Source organism: Stegastes partitus, unplaced genomic scaffold, assembly GCF_000690725.1.
Source record: "Stegastes partitus isolate 25-593 unplaced genomic scaffold, Stegastes_partitus-1.0.2 Scaffold786, whole genome shotgun sequence".
In the NCBI taxonomy this organism is placed as follows: domain Eukaryota; kingdom Metazoa; phylum Chordata; class Actinopteri; family Pomacentridae; genus Stegastes; species Stegastes partitus.
The window spans coordinates 6,005-23,336 of record NW_007578517.1 but is presented as its reverse complement, the minus strand read 5'-3'; the positions used below and the strand labels follow the sequence as shown (position 1 = coordinate 23,336).

At 47.7% G+C, this 17,332-nt stretch overlaps 1 protein-coding gene across 1 annotated transcript in view; it reads left to right on the top strand.

The window, feature by feature from the left end:
* il11ra (interleukin 11 receptor subunit alpha) overlaps positions 1-17,332 on the top strand; it is a 36,820-nt gene that overhangs the window by 17,471 nt on the left and 2,017 nt on the right. Inside the window, exons 2-10 of the mRNA XM_008292111.1 lie at positions 6,869-6,968; positions 11,193-11,259; positions 12,262-12,428; positions 13,068-13,182; positions 13,398-13,561; positions 14,387-14,550; positions 14,978-15,122; positions 15,404-15,508; positions 17,206-17,308. Of these exons, the coding sequence (XP_008290333.1) occupies positions 6,869-6,968; positions 11,193-11,259; positions 12,262-12,428; positions 13,068-13,182; positions 13,398-13,561; positions 14,387-14,550; positions 14,978-15,122; positions 15,404-15,508; positions 17,206-17,308 (1,130 nt within the window). The remainder of the gene's footprint in view (positions 1-6,868; positions 6,969-11,192; positions 11,260-12,261; positions 12,429-13,067; positions 13,183-13,397; positions 13,562-14,386; positions 14,551-14,977; positions 15,123-15,403; positions 15,509-17,205; positions 17,309-17,332) is intronic.

Genomic DNA, 17,332 nt, shown 5'->3' with positions numbered 1-17,332 from the left:
CACACACACACACACACACACACACAAAGACAGAACTCGATGGGCACACATTTAAAGGCTGTGTGTGTCTCTGTGTCACGCTCCGTCTACATACGTGTCCTCCATGAAGCCAGAGCTGTTCTGAGCAGCTTGCATTTGGAAACAAAAACACACGCGTGTCAATCAGCAGCGTCGTTATCGCCTGGAAAGGTCACACAGACGGGCTGCTGGGCGATCGCCATAGAGACCCGGTAAACAGCAGAGCCGGCCCGGCTGACCTCCGTGTGTTGGTTCAGTGCACCTACACACTCTCACACACACGTCTGTACACGTATGCTGCTGAACTCCCTCATTTATCATCATTCTGGACACAAGAACACACAGTGACACACACACATGCAGCAGCAGGCTGATCCAACATCAGTCTGTGTTAATCTTTAATTGATGCCACCTCTAATGACCTGTCCTCCTGAGCAGGACATCCTGGAATCGTTTGTTATGTCGCCGCACTGCCAGCAGCAGAGAACGGGCGTCAGGACACTGATCTGACTGGAGGGACTTAATCTGACTACATAAATGTTTGTGCATCCTTTCGTCAGCTTGTTTTCGCTCATTCAACACCTAGCGCTGCCTTTCCTTCCCTCTGTTCATTGTAGCCTGTGGTAAGCCTCTCTCCTCCCTTCCCCCTTCTCCTTCTCTGTCTTTATGCCCTCTCGCTGTCTTGTTTCTGCTCTTGTAAAGCTGGCTGAATGTGCAGTGGCATGCCAGAGTGTGTGTGACTCACCGTGTGGGATTGTGCTGCCACAGTGAGGGCTGGCTCACAGACAGCCCTTCTGGATGGGATTACTCATTGTCAGTGTGCGCCACCTCATTTTACTATCAAGTCCTTTTTAGCATCAAGGCTCCTTCTGCCGACTCTCAGCACTGCTGCTGCTCATTGTGCTCGTCCCGGTGCTTCCAGGCACAGCGATTGTTTGGCTTTCTCCAGGATCCCCAGACTCCACCGCTCACTTGCTTATTACTGCTGGAAAAGTCTGGGAGGAATGTTTCACTCAGGAATTTTTACATGCCCTGTTTCAGCAATTATTTTAATCACACTGTGGTTAAATTGGAGCAGTTTTATTTTCAAGAGCGAGTTGTGTATCTGCTGCATGTGGGACGTTTGTTGCTCTGCATCTTTGGCCATGCGGGACTTTGTGGGTGCATCCCAGTGACAGTATCCATGGCTACACCCCCCGTCAGTTCTGGTTCTGGCAGGAACGGTTAGAGTAGAAAGCTGGTTGGTGGGGGTGAGTCAGAGAATAGGCTTGTGATCTCACACACACACACACACACACACACACACACACACACACACACACACGATGAAACTGGAGAATCTCACAGCGCTGCTTGGTGCTTTGGTCTGCTGTTAGCAGTTAGCGGCGTAGCACGGTGGCTGTTCTGCTCTGAGAACTACGGGTCAGAACCCAGAAGGCTCAATGAGAACCACAGCACAGGTGACTGAGGGGTACGTATCCTACGGACATGTTTACGCTGGATGGACGTGTGGTTTTTCCCATTCAGCTTCAGAAGCACCGTCACCAGCTGCTGAGGGAAAGTGGTTTGTGGTAGCGGCAGGTTTGCAGAGGGTCCAGAAGTCGTGCTCCTTCAACAGGGAGTTTCAGTATCGCACCGATAGGCTAACAAACGGGCTTAGCTGTGCTTTCACTGGGATTACTGGGCTGTCATCACTGATTTTCTCAGCGTCCGAGTTAAAACAACACACGGTGGTTTGGAGGCCGTGTTTGTGTGGACTCAGGTTTCCTTTGACATTACACCCAGGTTCAGCTGACTTCTTATTTTTACTGTAAAGTGACCATAACTGGTTAGAAGTCCATTTGGGAAAGGTGACCAGACAGTTCCCCCGATCTGCTTTTCTTACTGCTCACCCTCCGTTGTTTTATTTAAATATTCATGCAAATCTCTTTTTTAAAGAATCTGCTAAAATGTACAGAACACAGATGAAAAGACGGCTTTCTGTCCTTCTGTTTTCTTTCTTTTCAGCTCTGGCTCCAGCTGGTTCTGGTCCATAGCTCAGACTACAGCAGTCACAGTCCGGCACCAGCATCAGTCACACCTACGATCAACCAGGAATCTCCCCCAAAATGCAAAACATAAAAGGGGAGATGCAAATCCCATTGAGCCGTCACTAAACCGTAAGGAAAGGGGACGAGCTGCTCACTGAAGCAGATACATGCCCATGGATCGGTGTTTCCGTGGCAGCTTCACACCTCAGCGTGGCCTGTGATGGATCAGCGCTTTGGGGTGGAACCTGAGATCCTTAATCTACAACCTGTTGCCCGTTTGTCGGCACACCTAGTAGCACAGCTGAGTCAGCGCCTTGCCTTTCTGTTCAGACTGTGTCGGCCGTATTTAGGTCTATTTAAAATTTAAAATGCACACTTTGAACTAGAGATGCACATTTCAACAGTTATGGTCATCATTAGGGCGTTTCTCTGTAGATGACTGCTTTTAGCACCGGTTCGTTTAAAGACGACAGTGACGTGTGCTGAGGTTTACATAGAAAACAGCAGGTGGAGGTGTTCTGACATCATCACTGTGCGCCGGTGAGCAGCAGATTAACACCCTCATGTCTTCTCCTGTTTGTCTTCCACTGCCGTCCCATCACTATCCGGATTATTTTGCCCACAACACCGTTCATCAGCGTCGCTCATCATCGCTAACGGCAGCCAAACACAACACTTTGTTCTCTTGATGAAAGCTGGATTTATTTATTTGTGGGTTAAACAAACAGACGGTGTGTTTGGCAGAGATGCCCAGAAGCAGGTTTCATCTCCCTGAAGATCTCCTGTAAAGTTCTGTTCATGTGTAGCCGGTATCACACAGAATGTACGGAAGTAGCAGCAGCGCGATTAGTTATCGGACGTCGGTGAGCACGGTGGGGACCAGCAGAGAAGTTAGATGTTGATTAGTTGTCAACATCATCACGTTTTTGTAGAACATGGAGGCATTACCGATGGACCAAGACAACAAGAACCTCCGTCATGAAGTCTGAGTGTGATGAAGCTGGTGATGGGACGCTGCTGTAGCAGGAAGTCACATTTTTCCAAAAGCACACAACCAGTGTCTGACCCTAACCCTGCTGCCTTTAAGGGTTACCAGGTAGGGTTAGGGTTAGTAGATAGAGTCAGTAGATAGGGAGTCAGTAGGTAGGGTGATCGGATAGGGTTATTAGTTAGGGTTTGGGTTATCAGATAACACGTATAAGTACCTACATTTAAATGCTGACAGCTGATTCAGAGCCATTGAATAACTGCAGTTCACCATCAGAATCGTCTGTTGCTTCTAATGTTTGTAGATTTTTCACTCCAGATGTTTTGCTGCAGCCCTCTCATGTTACCAGCTTTTTCTTTTTCTGTTCAGTCTCTTGCCGTGTGTGGATGCACTCATGCACAGCTGGTATAATGGAATTAAATTCAACCTAAAATGTTTTTTTTTTAACTTTTAAAATCAATATAGAGATTAATAAATAAAAGTAAACACGTAAACCAAAGCTTTCCCTTCGCATGCAGCAGCACAGTGTTCCAGTAAATATGGAAACCAGCGGCGTGTTCACAGATGAGGCTGAATCAATGAAGGCGTCGTCTTTGTCCTGACGTGGGCGTCCCGGTCTGAGCCCGTCAGCACACTGAACAGAACCTCCTGCAGCTGGAGGCAGAGATGAACTCAGTGTTTCTAGCTGTTCTTCCTCCTGTTGCCTCCATTCAAGTGTCCTCTACTTTCTAAACCAGCAGTTCTATAAACTCAGTGATCGTCAGCCTCCGTTCCTCTTTGTCAACGGTTTGTGTTTGACATTGAATGAGTCTGAGCAGATGAGAGGAGCGCTCTGCTGCTTGGTAGTGACTTCATCAGACCGTCTCAGCCCACAGAGTGTGTCGGTGGGTTTCTGTAGAGCCGTGAACGCTTTAAACAGTGAAGTAAATGATGAGTAGCTCGCAGAAGAAGGCAGCTTTGAGCACCATCACCCTCTTTGCTGCATTATTGCTTTTGGCAGAGAACTGCTACCTTTCAGTTTCCAGAACCGGGCTTGATTTCAGTTTCACCGTAGCAAAGGTTTCAGTTTGCTTATAAGGAGAGTTAGAATAACACAGCGGACTGGTTCTGTTCAGGTCTGGGCCTGAACCCACCTCTCTACCATGTGTTCACTTTATAACACGTCTGCTTCTGTATGTCTTTGTGCTTTTCACATTTTAAGTCTTTTTTTAAATTTTTTTCTTGAGCTCCAGTTTACTTCCCTACTTTCAGGTGGAGTTAGAATCTGTGTGAAATGTTCTGGTTCGGTCCAGAGTTCTGATGTGGGGCAGCCATGTTGTCTTCATGTTTTTCATGTTGGTCTTGTTTGTCCAGGAACACCTACCTGACCAGGAAGTCATCACGCTGACTGTAATGTCCCTCTCTCCTCCAGGAAGTGCATTTTAAGCATATCTAAGCAGAGTTTCCCTGTTTTTCTGGAGGGCGTAGCTGCTGCGTGGGATAAAGTTTTACGACTGTCTTATCTGTGACAGCCGATTTTCTCCCTGCTAGTCATAAATTTATGTCTTCCATGACAATAAAGATGCTACAGGAGCTTCACAATCTGCTGCAGGTTGAACTGGGCTGATCAAACGCTTTTAGTGCTGATAAAATCAGAGCGACTCACGATAAACCACTGACAACACTGGCTAGCCTAGCAACAGGCGACAGACCTGCAGTGTGTCCATTCAGAACCACCGGCTGAGCACGGAGGTCTCATCTAAGACATGAAAGCCTTTGTCCAGAGTGGAGGGCTTCTCCTGAGCTGTTCAGGTTTCTGTTATGAGCGACAGTCACAGTGTTGGTTGAAGTAGTTCCTCATAACGTCTTGTTGTTTGTTTTCTTCTCATTATGTTAATTAGCTGTTTCCTCAGTAGAACCTCCTCCCACCACTTCATCTCCAGCCTTCAATCCCTGTCACACAGCAGCAGCTGTCAGGTTTTACTGGATCCTAGTTCTGAGCAGAAACCCTCTGACTTTGAAGTCCGGTGGGGAAACGTTGTGGTCCATCTGGGTGCTGCTCCGCCTCCCAGAAGAACCAAGAAGATAAACACAAACATTCAGAATCCTTGTTGTCCAGTTCTACTCATGGCCTGGATCTGCTCAGAGGTCTGAACTCCACAACATGGAGGACCAGACCGTACCAAACTGGCACCAGCATCGTTCATCTTTCTGCACCCTGCAGGCAGCTCTCAGGTCTTCCCTCACGTTCCTCAGCTGCCTGCAGAAATGCTCACGTTCACCGTTCCCTGAACGCATCGGCAGCTTTACGACTGTCAGTGTGTTCATGCACAGCTCAGGAGCTCAGGAGGGTTTCTACTCCTTCAGCTTCACGCTGCATCAAAGTGTTTCCTGTTGTAGGGCGGCCTAAACCTTTGTGCATGCTCCAACTACACGAACCTCCCGCAGACCCTGAACTAGAAAACAGTATCGACTTGAGGTACTTCTGGAAAAGAACTGCTGTGCATTTGTGTGATTGGTTAAACGCTCCTCTTCTGTAGCATCTTCACCATAAAAGTTCCTGCAGTGCAAAGCTTCTAAACTTTAGGGAACCTGCTGATGTGAAGATCCAGAGAGCAGTGGTCACAAACCCGTTTAGTTCTTCAGCACAGTCACAGACCTTTTATAGTGGTTCCTCTTTCTTTGACTCACACTATCCAGGAAGACGCTGAGCTGAGCTGTTAGCGGGACACAGATATGCAGCTGAAAGCCAGCGTCCGTCTCACCTCCACACTGCTGATCCAGCACAGCGTGAAGTCAACGTAGATGTCCGATTGTGGGTTTAAAAAGCCACCGAAGTGTTCAGCAGTGTGATTAGAAGGTTTCTGAAGCTAATCATTCATCACATGCAGGTCTGTCTACGTATATACAGACCTGCATGTGATGTGTATATATGTCACATATCAATAACATTCATGCTCACAGGTAGTCTGCCAACATACTGACGGTAGAAGTTTCACTGTCTTAACGGATTGGTGCTTCCTACAGACCATCACGGTGCCTGAACGTAGAGCTGTTTGATGTAGAACCTCTGTCTGTATGCTTTTATTTTAATACACTGATGTTAATGCAGGGAGCTAGAAACGTGTGCCGTAGTATCAGCCCCAGACCGCAGCATAATCAGAACAATACAATGGACTGTACTGTGCACTCTGCTGGCCCAGTTGCTTCTACGTCGTGCACATCTGGGTTACATTTTAGCGCCGATGTGTTCGGCTGATTTACAGTACGAACCTGAAAGATGGATCATTTCTCCAACACGAGTGGAGCTCGAGTTTTACTTTTCCCAGAGTTTCTGGGAAAATATGGCCGGTGGAAACAAAAAAACAAATATTTCCAGCATATTTTCACTTTTGTTTTATATGGAAAATGTGTTTTTCATTAAGAGAAAAAACATGTAATTTTCTCTGCTCCGCGAGCCAGAGATGGAGGCGAACAGTGAACATGTCTGTTTGTCCACAGCCCGGTCCGAGGCTCAGTTCTGATATTAAGCAGGAAGCGTGTGCAGCTTGATTTGTGCAGCGATTACCTGCAGCACGTTGTTTCCGAGCTGTTTTCACCGGGCCGTGGACTTTCTATAGTGAGGAAATTGACCAAAGAAATGGAAAATTCAGCTTGTTCACGGAAACATTTTTCCTTTAATGTCCATTTTCTTGCACAAAATGGAGTCTGATGATGATGATGATGATGATGATGATGATGGGATGATAGCGCTGCTGCTGCTCGTGTGGACGCTCAGTGACGGAGCTTCTAGCTTTATAAACACCTCCTGATCATGACCTCCCTCCTCAACGCTCTCTCCCTGTGTCTCTAGATGCCAGGCCTCCTGCTGCCCAGTCCTGTGTGTCTGACAGTCATCTGGTTTCTATCTTGGTCACTGCGTTCCAGTTGTGCTCAGATTTGGACTGATGAAGGTAACACACACACACACACACACACACACACACACACACACACACAGATAAACTGTATAGGGATGTCTGTGCCATCAGATTGTCAGATGCATGAACACAGGCGTCCTGTTGGGATCAGCCGTGGGTTCCTGGACTGTTCTGCTGCTCTCAGCTTATCTTGACTCAGAGCTGCTGGCATTCAGAGCTACTTCACAACAAAGGAAACACATCCAAAGTTTAAATAGGAACAATGAGGTTTACCGTAAAACAATGACACATTTTTCGATGGAAAACCTCGACCAGAGAGCTTGTTGTCATGACGCAGGTCTTTGTGGGATGCACTGCTGTTGGAGTCCTCAGCAGACAGGAGTCCTGCTGTCTCCAGGTGATGTGTGCCTGATCTCAGGGCCTGCACGGCATTAAGGCTGCTCTGCCTCTGTGATTGGATCTGCTTCATCAATCAGCCCCATAGTCCCTCCAACAAAAAGAGCCTTTTTCAGGTGAAGCTGTCAGAGTTTTCCTTCCCATGTGCTTCACCCTGCAGCAGCTCCACAGCCTCCCTGTTTTTTATTGTTTGGAAAGTACTGAGTTTCATCCAGCTTGCACTTTCTGCGTCCACCCTGATTTCAGCGTCAGGAGAAACCTGCAGCCTTCCTGTGTGTGTGTGTGTGTGTGTGTGTGTTTGTGCATGCGGGTTGTGTGTACTTAAACGCATGTTTGTGTGTGCGTGTGTGTGTGTGGTTTGGCGTGTGTGTGAGCCTGTGCACATGTCTGGGCGCTCTCGCCAAAGGCAGAATCAGATATGAGTGGAACGCTGCGGGTTTGGGGAATAATGTACTGCTCTGCCAATAAAACATGAATACACACATTCAGAGCAGCCAGCACATTACACCAGGCTCCAGGTAACGCACACACACACACACACACACACACACACACAGAGGGAGGATAGAGTGTGTGTGTGTGTGTGTGTTTGGTGGTTAAAGGGAAAAGAAGATCTGGTTAGAAACTGCAGAGAGAGGCGCAGGATAAAAAAGACAAAGCGGGAGCCGTCAGAGGAGAGAGACGTTCCTGTAATCTGAATTCATGTTTCATTACATTTAAATCCGTTGCCGTGGCGTTTGCCGGCTGTAGCTGCGTGTTGTGTGGACACAGTCAGGGCTGGATGAGTAATCGGTTTGTTATTGACATTGCTGTTTAACTCCTGGTATATAATTAACAGAGTCTTAACAAGTCGTAGAAAGTGGCTGGTGTTGGTGTGTCGAGGGGCCGATGCACCGACAAGGATTCCTCCATGAGCCTGATGGCTGATCTATACATCTGGAGGAACCGTGAACATCCTGGTGGTGGAGTAACACAGACCTACATCTAACTTCACTGGAGCAGAATAAAACTCATTTAAGCTGTTCTTCTTTAAAACTCTGAGGGGAGACCTTCAGGCCTGTAGAGCAGCTGGTCCAGTTCCTCTGAGAAGGTAGCCTGAGCTTCAGCAGCTGCTCTGCAGTCAGTCTGTACACATCATCACTGGGATGTTCTACCGGACCTGGTGAACAGAGCAGGTCTGATCAACAAGCATAGCGCTGCTTGTGAATGTGATGCCAGTATTTAAAGACGTTGACTTTCCTCTGAACAAATGTTTGAACCAGGTCCTGAGCTCCAGGCAGCCATGCTGGACTGGGCACCGCCGTACCGTGTGTGGTGCTAACACATGGCTGCAGGATTAGACGCAGTCACAACATTACCCAAACCGTTTATATCTTATTGACTTGACCTCACTTCTAGTTTCTGCTCAGATCATTTGGGTTTGTTTGTGTGATGGTCTGTCTGCTTCCTTTCTGATGCTTTCACCTGATCCTGATGATAAGGAGGAGCACTAACGACCCACGTAACGAGGGGGAGGAGCAACAACCCCCAATTGAAACCCAAACTCAGGTGTTAGTGTCTCCTTCAGGATATCAGTATGTGGAACTCCCAGCTAGTCAGTCAGAGCTGATGGAGCCTCTTGGATGAAGGTGGAACGTCTTCAAGGACCTCAAGCAGGTCCAGTTGCTTCGACTAATCTACCAGAATAACCAGGACCTGGAGGACTGAGGATCTTCACAGACATGATCCTGATGATTAACATTCCAATGAGCTCAAACCATAATGAGAGCAAAGGAATCAGGTGCCTCCTTCTTGTTCCTGACTGTGGAGCTTTGGGATGCCTGCATCTTCCTGACGTCTGTCTTCTAGCTTCACACGACTCTGCTGACTCATGAACCGTGTTGCTGTTCACGTTCACTAACGAAGCCCAAAATTAGCAGCTTCCATTTCTTCTTTCTTTGTAGAAACTCTCAGTGGGCTCCATTGTTCTCCTCCATGTATGCATTTGTCTCCTTCACTCAGATATGAATGCAGACACAGAACCACTGCAGACTTCTGCTTCATTTTGTGCAGCCGCTGACGGCAGAAAGGGCAGAAAGTGATCTCAAGGTGCCAGTGAGCACCGAGCAGCCAGAGGCCTTCAGTAGGGCCTTGGTCCTGAGTGTGTGTCGGCTTTAATTTAGGATTAACTCAGCTGCTCTCTGAAGGGCACATGAGGTGATTGTAGGAGGGAAAACTAATATAAATACAGCAAGTTAAATAACAGCATCCTGAAAATGCTTCAACTGTTCCCCTCCAGTCTCACAGGTTAGAACTGATGTCACATTTTCCCAACAATACGCTGGAGGTTCAGGCTTCACGCCGTCCGTCACAGCGTTCACTCGTATTAGAGGAGACAGAGGAAGGCTGAGTGTATGAAAGATGAATAAGGAAAAGCAACACAAACAGCGACCGGGGGCAGATCGCTGCTGCTGAGGGAGGAGAGGCCAGCGGGGAGTCTGCATGCCTGGCTGGTCGAGGTGTGAATTAATGAAGGTGTGTGCGTGGCAGGCTGGCAGTCACAGGGATGTTTTTCCACTAGATCTACAGTAAATGCCAGCTTTCACATTACGAAGCCAAGCCAAACACACACACACACACACACACACACACACACACACACACACTCACACTCGCACGGTGCAGATGGAGTATCAACTCTGCAAATTACTACAGTCACCACAAATATTTGCTCAGGTACACACTGCACTTAGTATTCCTTCAAATCTCCACCACCAGCCGCCGGCTAGCAGCTTCCAGCTAACGGCACTGATGCTAACTGTTCCTTCTGTCACACCAGGTGTTCACGTTCATCCACCTTGAATTACTTCATGCATTCTTATTTGCTGCTGGGTCTGAACTCGGGACAGTGTTGGTTTTGTGTGCACAGGTTCAGATGAAGGGTCCGTGGGTTTTATTTGTGCCGCTCTGGGCAGGTCTCTGAGTAAAAATAGTTCTGATTAATATTGCAAACAGCGAGCACGGCTGAAGCGGACTCGTCAGAACGCGGCCGGTTTGGTTCATCAAATGGAGTTTCTTGAAAACGTCCTACAGGAGCCACAGAGGAGATTGCACCAGGCTTCACGGTGTTCAGCTGGAGACAGAAGAAAAGCTCAAACCATGAGCAGATAGAGCAGAAGGCTTCTCCGTCTCCATCACAGTTTGGTGATGTTGGATAGAAACAAATACTTCAACACTGGTTCTGCTTTTAAAAGCCGCCTCCTTCCACACGTCAGCCTGTGGTGTCACACTACTGCCTGATTATTAATATCTTAAAGGTCCGTTGATCTTTTCACTGCACCTTATATGTCACTTTTTTTGCTTTAGTCCTTGTGCAGCTGGAAAACAAGATTCTACTGAATCAGTCAATCTTCTGGGCAGGTCAACCAGGAGCTGATCCTCAGTGATGACAGCAGCATCCGGTCTCATTACAGCAGCTCATGATGTCAGCGTTGGTGTCTCACATGTTTCTAAATGGACTTTAAGAGTCTGTATCATGAATTATCTGTAAATGCTCAGCTGCTCCTGCGTCCATTATTAAAGTGCTCTCAGAGTGGATTTCCTCACTCATACTCATACTATTTTAACGGTTATGATAATAAACATTATACAAACATGTACAACCCCCGGAGCAGCTTCACACTGTGTCTGCTCAGCTCGGTGTCGGCAGGATCCGAGCCTTGTACGGTCATGTTATTGTCACACTGCTGACTGGACTGTAAATGGTGGCGCTTGGATCCCGTTAACACAGACGATGCAGACACATGGTATGTCTGATTGTGAAATGTGTGGATACCAGACAACGATGTGCTTCAATATGTCATGTGATGTCTGTGTTCGCAGTGTCGGCTGTGCAGTACGGGCGCTTGGACTCCAACGTGACACTGGCATGTGGGAAGTCGCAGATCGGGTAAGAAAACCAGCAGCAGCAGCTCAGAGGAGTCTTAAAGAGCTGCTTTTACTCTCATTATTAGCAGCCACGGTCAGTAGTAAGCCACACATTTCTCACTGAGGTCCAGTGGGACGAGTTAGTGCACCCACAGCAGTCCTCAGCATGAACAGCTCCTTTAGTCCTGATGTATGAACGTCTCAAACAGGCTCTGACAGCTTCTCTACAAAAAGAAAGGCAGAATGAAACATGAAGCTGACAGCCTGCAGTGATGCTGTGTATGAATCTGAACTAAATCAGTGAAGCTGTAGACATTCACATTGGAAAGAAAAGTTAGTAAACTATAAATAAATAAAACATTCTACATGAACCTGAAGCATGTTGTCTCCAGATCCATAAAACCGGACCCAACCATTCAGTGGGACCACGAGCAGGTGTTGCCTGTGGGCCGGAGGTTTCCTTTGTACCCTTAGACTGTTCACATGGCATCATTCCCAGCCACGGTCAGCTGGACTCTCCTGCCAAAGCTGCTCCTTTGTCCCCTTATGTACGCTGTAGTGACCTTTATTCTGGGATCCACCGATGGGGGATTAACCCATCAATGAAAACAGAACTTTGCAGAACTTTTGTTTGAGTGATGAACTCTAGTGTGGGTCCTGTTTCAGGACTGACGTCAGAAACCTACAGTACTGATACTTCATGTATATTTCGGACCATTTTTGAGGATTTATCTCCTCAGAGGGAACCGATGTGCTGGAGCTGAAGACCACAGGCTGGATGAGGAATGTGGAACATTTTGCGAGCTGGACTCGTGCAGTGTTGGTTGTGGTCTGTTCTTAGGATTTGTTTACAGCAAGAAAAATACAAGAAAGAAGTCTTATTGTTCAGATGAAAGTCCTGACATGTATGTTCAGATATTTGGTGCTTAGAGTGATGTTGTTCGGTTGTTTTTGTTCCAGGTTTAGGATGTGTACCAGGTTTGTAAGTCCTGGCAGGGCTAATCAGTGAGCGTGTCCCCGACAGGGTACCAGTGGTGTGGCGTCTCAACCACAGCTCAGCGTTGCCATGGCACAGAGTGACATCAGATGGAAGCTTAGTCCTGCTGCTGGTGGACCAGGCGGCGCAGGGCGACTACAGCTGCTATGACGACCGTGGGCTCCTCCTCCACTCCGTCACACTCAGGCTGGGCCGTAAGTGTTGCTGTGCTCGTTCTCACTAATTTAGGCACCACGCTTCAAGTGTCGTACATGTCGTGTTTCGCCATGGGACTGCAGCTCTCGGAAATGGTTTTATGCTTCGGGTGCAGGCTCGCATCCCCGTCTGCTTTAGACTCCTGTTCATCCATCTCTTACAGTTCAGCTCATGCTTTGGATAATTCAGGAGCTGCTCCTCTCTCACAAACTGGTCACAGCGTAGTTTACTCTTTATTTCTCTGTCTAATTTTCTTTTTACCCCTTTTTGATGCTTGGCTTTTGTTTTTCACCATTTAGTTGATGGTTGTTTTCTGGCTTAGAGTAAATAGGTTACTTAAACTGTGATAAGCGGAGCAGCGCTGCCGGAGGCCTTATCAGCCATCACATGGACGTTTCCTCTAACTGTCTCAAACAGGAAGCAGCTCCCTGAGTGGGTTTCCTTTCGAGGGATGGGGAGTTTTCCATGGTAGTAGACAAGCCTCTCCTGAAATGTTTCGAGTCATGAGACGGAGACCAGGGCAAAGAGCTGCTTATTTTAGACTTAAGGACAAGTCAGAGAACTTTATAAAACACGTTTACAGCGTCTAATAACAAACCAGCTCCGTCTGTGAACTCTGTCTGACTCGTCTCTCCCAGATCCCCCTGGGCTGCTGAGCATTTCCTGTCAAGTGCCCAATCACACACATGTCCGCTGCTCCTGGGTGGATTCTGTGAAGACCTTTCTGCCAGCCAAGTACAACGCCTCCTTCAGGTGAGAGCCGGTTACTGCAGCTGAAACCACAACAGCCAAGGTCACATTCAAAGTGGCCCATAAATAGAATAGAATAAAATGCCTTTATTGTCACTATAAAGACACTAAACACAGAGTTAACGTGTGAATGCAGCGTGAGGGGTGTCCCAGTGTGAACCCAGTCCATCCTGCTGCCTAACAGAATAAACCCAACGCTCTTCTGTCTTGTTTTCAAGGGGGAACGGTCAGGAGTGGAGGCCGTGCATCGTGGACTTGGCCCGTAGGCACTGTGACGTGGACCACCCGGCCTTCTGGCAGCCCATCCACACCCTGAGAGTCACCGAGACCAACGCCCTCGGCTTTGAGACAACATATGCCCGTTTTAAGCTACATGAGTTGTGTAAGATCCCATGAACACACACTAGTGCAGCGCAGACTGGACGCTTCCCCGTCCTCCTCTTCTCTCCAGTGGTCCACATGCAGCTCCAACAGGCTGTTGCAATATTCAGAAAACTACTGTTGTGATTGGCTGGGATGCTGCTGGCCCTGTCCCCGCTCATATTTTTCCAGCTGTGATATCACACGCAATTAAAGTAGCTTGTTGAAATGGTTCAGTTTCATGGCGCACAGGGGTCATGCTGTAACAGCACTTACAGGACCGGTGTGTAGGCTTTATGGGCATCTAGCGGTGAGGCTGCAGACTCTGGCCTGCTCAGTGTCCCTCCCTTTCCAAGCATGCTCAGGAGCCTATGGTGGCCTTTACTTCGAGGTAAAATGGTTGTATCTGGAGTCCATCTCTGAATAAGTCCATATAAGAGGACCCACTTCCTGTGTAGGTACGGGCTCAGGTTAACCCACACGCAGATGTTTTCTGATGTGAATGCAGTAGTCAGCCTTTATAAACTACACGTGGATGGAAGCACGCTATGTGGACGGTCACACATGTGGATGTCTGCACATCATTGTTCCTGCCTGCTGGCGTGTCTTGTTCTTGGACCATCACACAGCATCACTGAGACGGTTTTCACAGCAGCTGGTGTGTCACCGTGCTTCTGTTGTAAATAAAGAGATCAGAGTAGTGCAGTGATAACACGGCGGTGCAGGTACATGATGACAGCACTAATGACATAAACAAGAAAAAGCACATGAGGAGAATGTGTTGGACTGTATTTCTAAGTCAGTGGAAAGACTTGTGGCTGAATGGAGTTCATGTCTCTCTCTGCAGTGAAACCAGACCCTCCAGAGGCCGTGCTGGCGCAGCAGCTAGAAGGATATCCGAAGAGGCTCAACGTGTCGTGGAGCTTTCCCTCCTCCTGGCCGCTGCACGACGCCTTCCCCCTGGTGTTTCAGATCAGATACAGGCCACAGGGCTCCATATACTGGTCAGAGGTTAGTGGTGGAGGCCGTGGGCGTGGCTCTGGGGTGGATGGGGGCGGGAGGGGCACAGTGTATGTAGGTTGTGTTTGTTGTATAAGCTCATCACTCTTCACCACCACATGGAAGTAGAACCGTTTGTGAATGTGGCTTTGTTCAATCCTGCATTTATAAATCTAATGTGATTTGTTGTTTTCCCCAAAAATCTACTCACAACCGTCTGATTTTAAACACAAAGTCCCAGCAGATGAATTCAACATCAAACCACAGACCATCTCATTATTGTTCATGATTGAAGTTCTAAACCTCCACTCGCACCAACACGATGAACGAGTAGCTCCACGGACCTGTTTCAGTGTTTTAATGTCGCCTTCATCACAGCATGAGGTCCTGCTGAGCCTGTGTGGTCATTCCTGGTCGTGTCTTTCTCTCCTTCGCTCAGATCTACTCTGAGGACAGCTCAGTTGTGATCTTTGACGCCCTGTCGGGCCACATCCACCAGGTCCAGGTTCGAGCCCGGGACGAGGTGAACTCAGAGAGCCAGTGGAGCGAATGGACTCCCCAGCTCCTGGTCCGGCCCTGGGAAGGTCAGTCAGATCTACTCTGTCCATAGAGCCTGTTCACGTTCAGCAGATACTGACAAACACATCGTATTAGTATCTTGTAAAGCAAATGTCTTCCAGATGGTTTAACGTGAATACAAACATGATAGTGAGTGATGTTCTTCATAAAGAGATGGCTCTAGTGACTTCTGTATTCACACACAGTAAACCTCCTCAGGTTCATTACACTGGACTGGAGGTAGTTCCTAGACTTGGACTCTGTTTGTATTTATTAGCACCGACTTGTCCGTCTGTCCTCTCTACAGTCTACACCACCCCGGACCCGGTAGACGGGCCAGAGGAGGCCTTCGATGAGGACTATTTCTTTCCCTTCGACACAAAGCCTGAAACCTCCACTGAAAAGTCGCACAGTAAGACTCTATTCTAAATAATGCTGGTGTTGTCGTTATATTCAGGAGAGCAGGTCAACAGTCGTGCATTTACTGTCACTAAACTAGAGTGAATCAGCAGGACTATCCTCACTGGTACTGATTCTGTTGGGCTCCTATCACTGTAGTTATTGTTAATGTCAGTATTCCTGCTGTGCAGCACGTCTGCATGTCAGTGTGTGAATGCTCAGACTGAGCCAGCAGAACCAGAACATCCACCATCTCATTCTGAGGTGGGATTAAAAACACAGTGGAGCGGACCAGAGGTTGTGTTTGGTGCTGCTTTAACCGGTAGAGTCTGGTGGTGTGGAGTAGAACCAATGGGACAGATGGTTGGAAGCTGGAGCTCCATGAGAACATAATGAAGAAAATGCATGTAATTAGACATGTTTAATGTCGGCCTTTGTAACTTTGCGGACAGGATGACACACAACATATGTCATCATGATGCTTCAAATCGTATATAAACGATATTTATGTTCAGCCTATAAGCGTCTATTTGGGCCACCTTCACTTTGTGTAGCATCCAGACCCAACACAACCCAAACAGCATCTGGCTGGACGTGGAATCTGCTCCCCGGACTCGTCCTCATCGTCCCCAGTTCTGTGTTCATCACTGTGTCAGAGTCCCAGCTGCTGCCAGACGCTCGGCTGTGAATGAGTGTAACAGACTGTCTGATGCGGTGTCTCATATGAACATATATCGATGCTCCTTAAAGAGTCCACTCAGCCGGAGTCTGGCCTGGAGTTGGACCAGGATGTGTTCTGCTTGTTTTTTGGGAGCAGCAAGAAGCCTCATGTGTCATTAATGCAGCAGTGATCTCTACAAGGCATCATTTACAGTCATTACGGTGTGAGTGAGCAGTGCAGGTACCTTGTGCCTGGCTTCATCACCAAATTACATATAATTGCAGTAAATTGCAGCTGCGGGGTGTCGTGTTTTCAACCATGCTGCATGTGCGCTGGATGAAAAGTTAAGTGAGCAGGAGCAAAAAAACAAAAACCCAGAGTTAAAAGCAGCCTGCAGATGCCGTCTAAAATATACACATGCAGGATGTGCACAACAAGTATACACACACCCACACGCAGTGTATACAAGAGACAAATGAGGGTTTGGCTTCAAGGCGCTGTGACTGATGCTGTCGGCCTCTTTCTCTCCTGTGGACCAGATGTCTTCTTCTATTTGTGTCTCTTGTGTATGAGAGTCCGCTGTCATTTGCACATGTGCTCATAAATCGCTCTTTAATGCAGTCGATGCCACGTCTGTTCTTCTTTCTCTCTGATTTTATTTCTGATGTGTGTTTCTGACTTTCACAGTCCAGGATGGTGTTTCTGTTGCTGGTGTGTGAAAGCCAGTTGTTTACTCCTCTCCCTGTAATAAATGCATGTTTGTGTGAAAGCTATAATGGTAGATTTAAAATTAACTTCTCACCAGAGAGTAATTAAATCCCAGAACACACACAAACAGTTTTTTTTTTTCTGGCTCTCACACAGAGACGCAGCAGAGACGTGTGAACGCTTTCATCCACTTTATCTCGTCGCCCATCTCACTGTTTATTTGTCTGTATTTGCTTTCAGCATTGTCTCCTCTCTCTGACTCCAGGTCTCTGTGTCTGCTGTCCTGCTGCTTTCTGTGCTTTCTGACCTCCTGGTGTTTGTTTCCTTCCTCTTCCATCCAGATCCTGTTCACGAGGATGACGGGAGTCTGGGTTTGGTGATTCTCCTGGTTTTGTTCTCCGTGGTCATCCTCACCACCATCCTTTCCCTCATCTTTGTTGTGTGGTAAGACACACACACACACACACA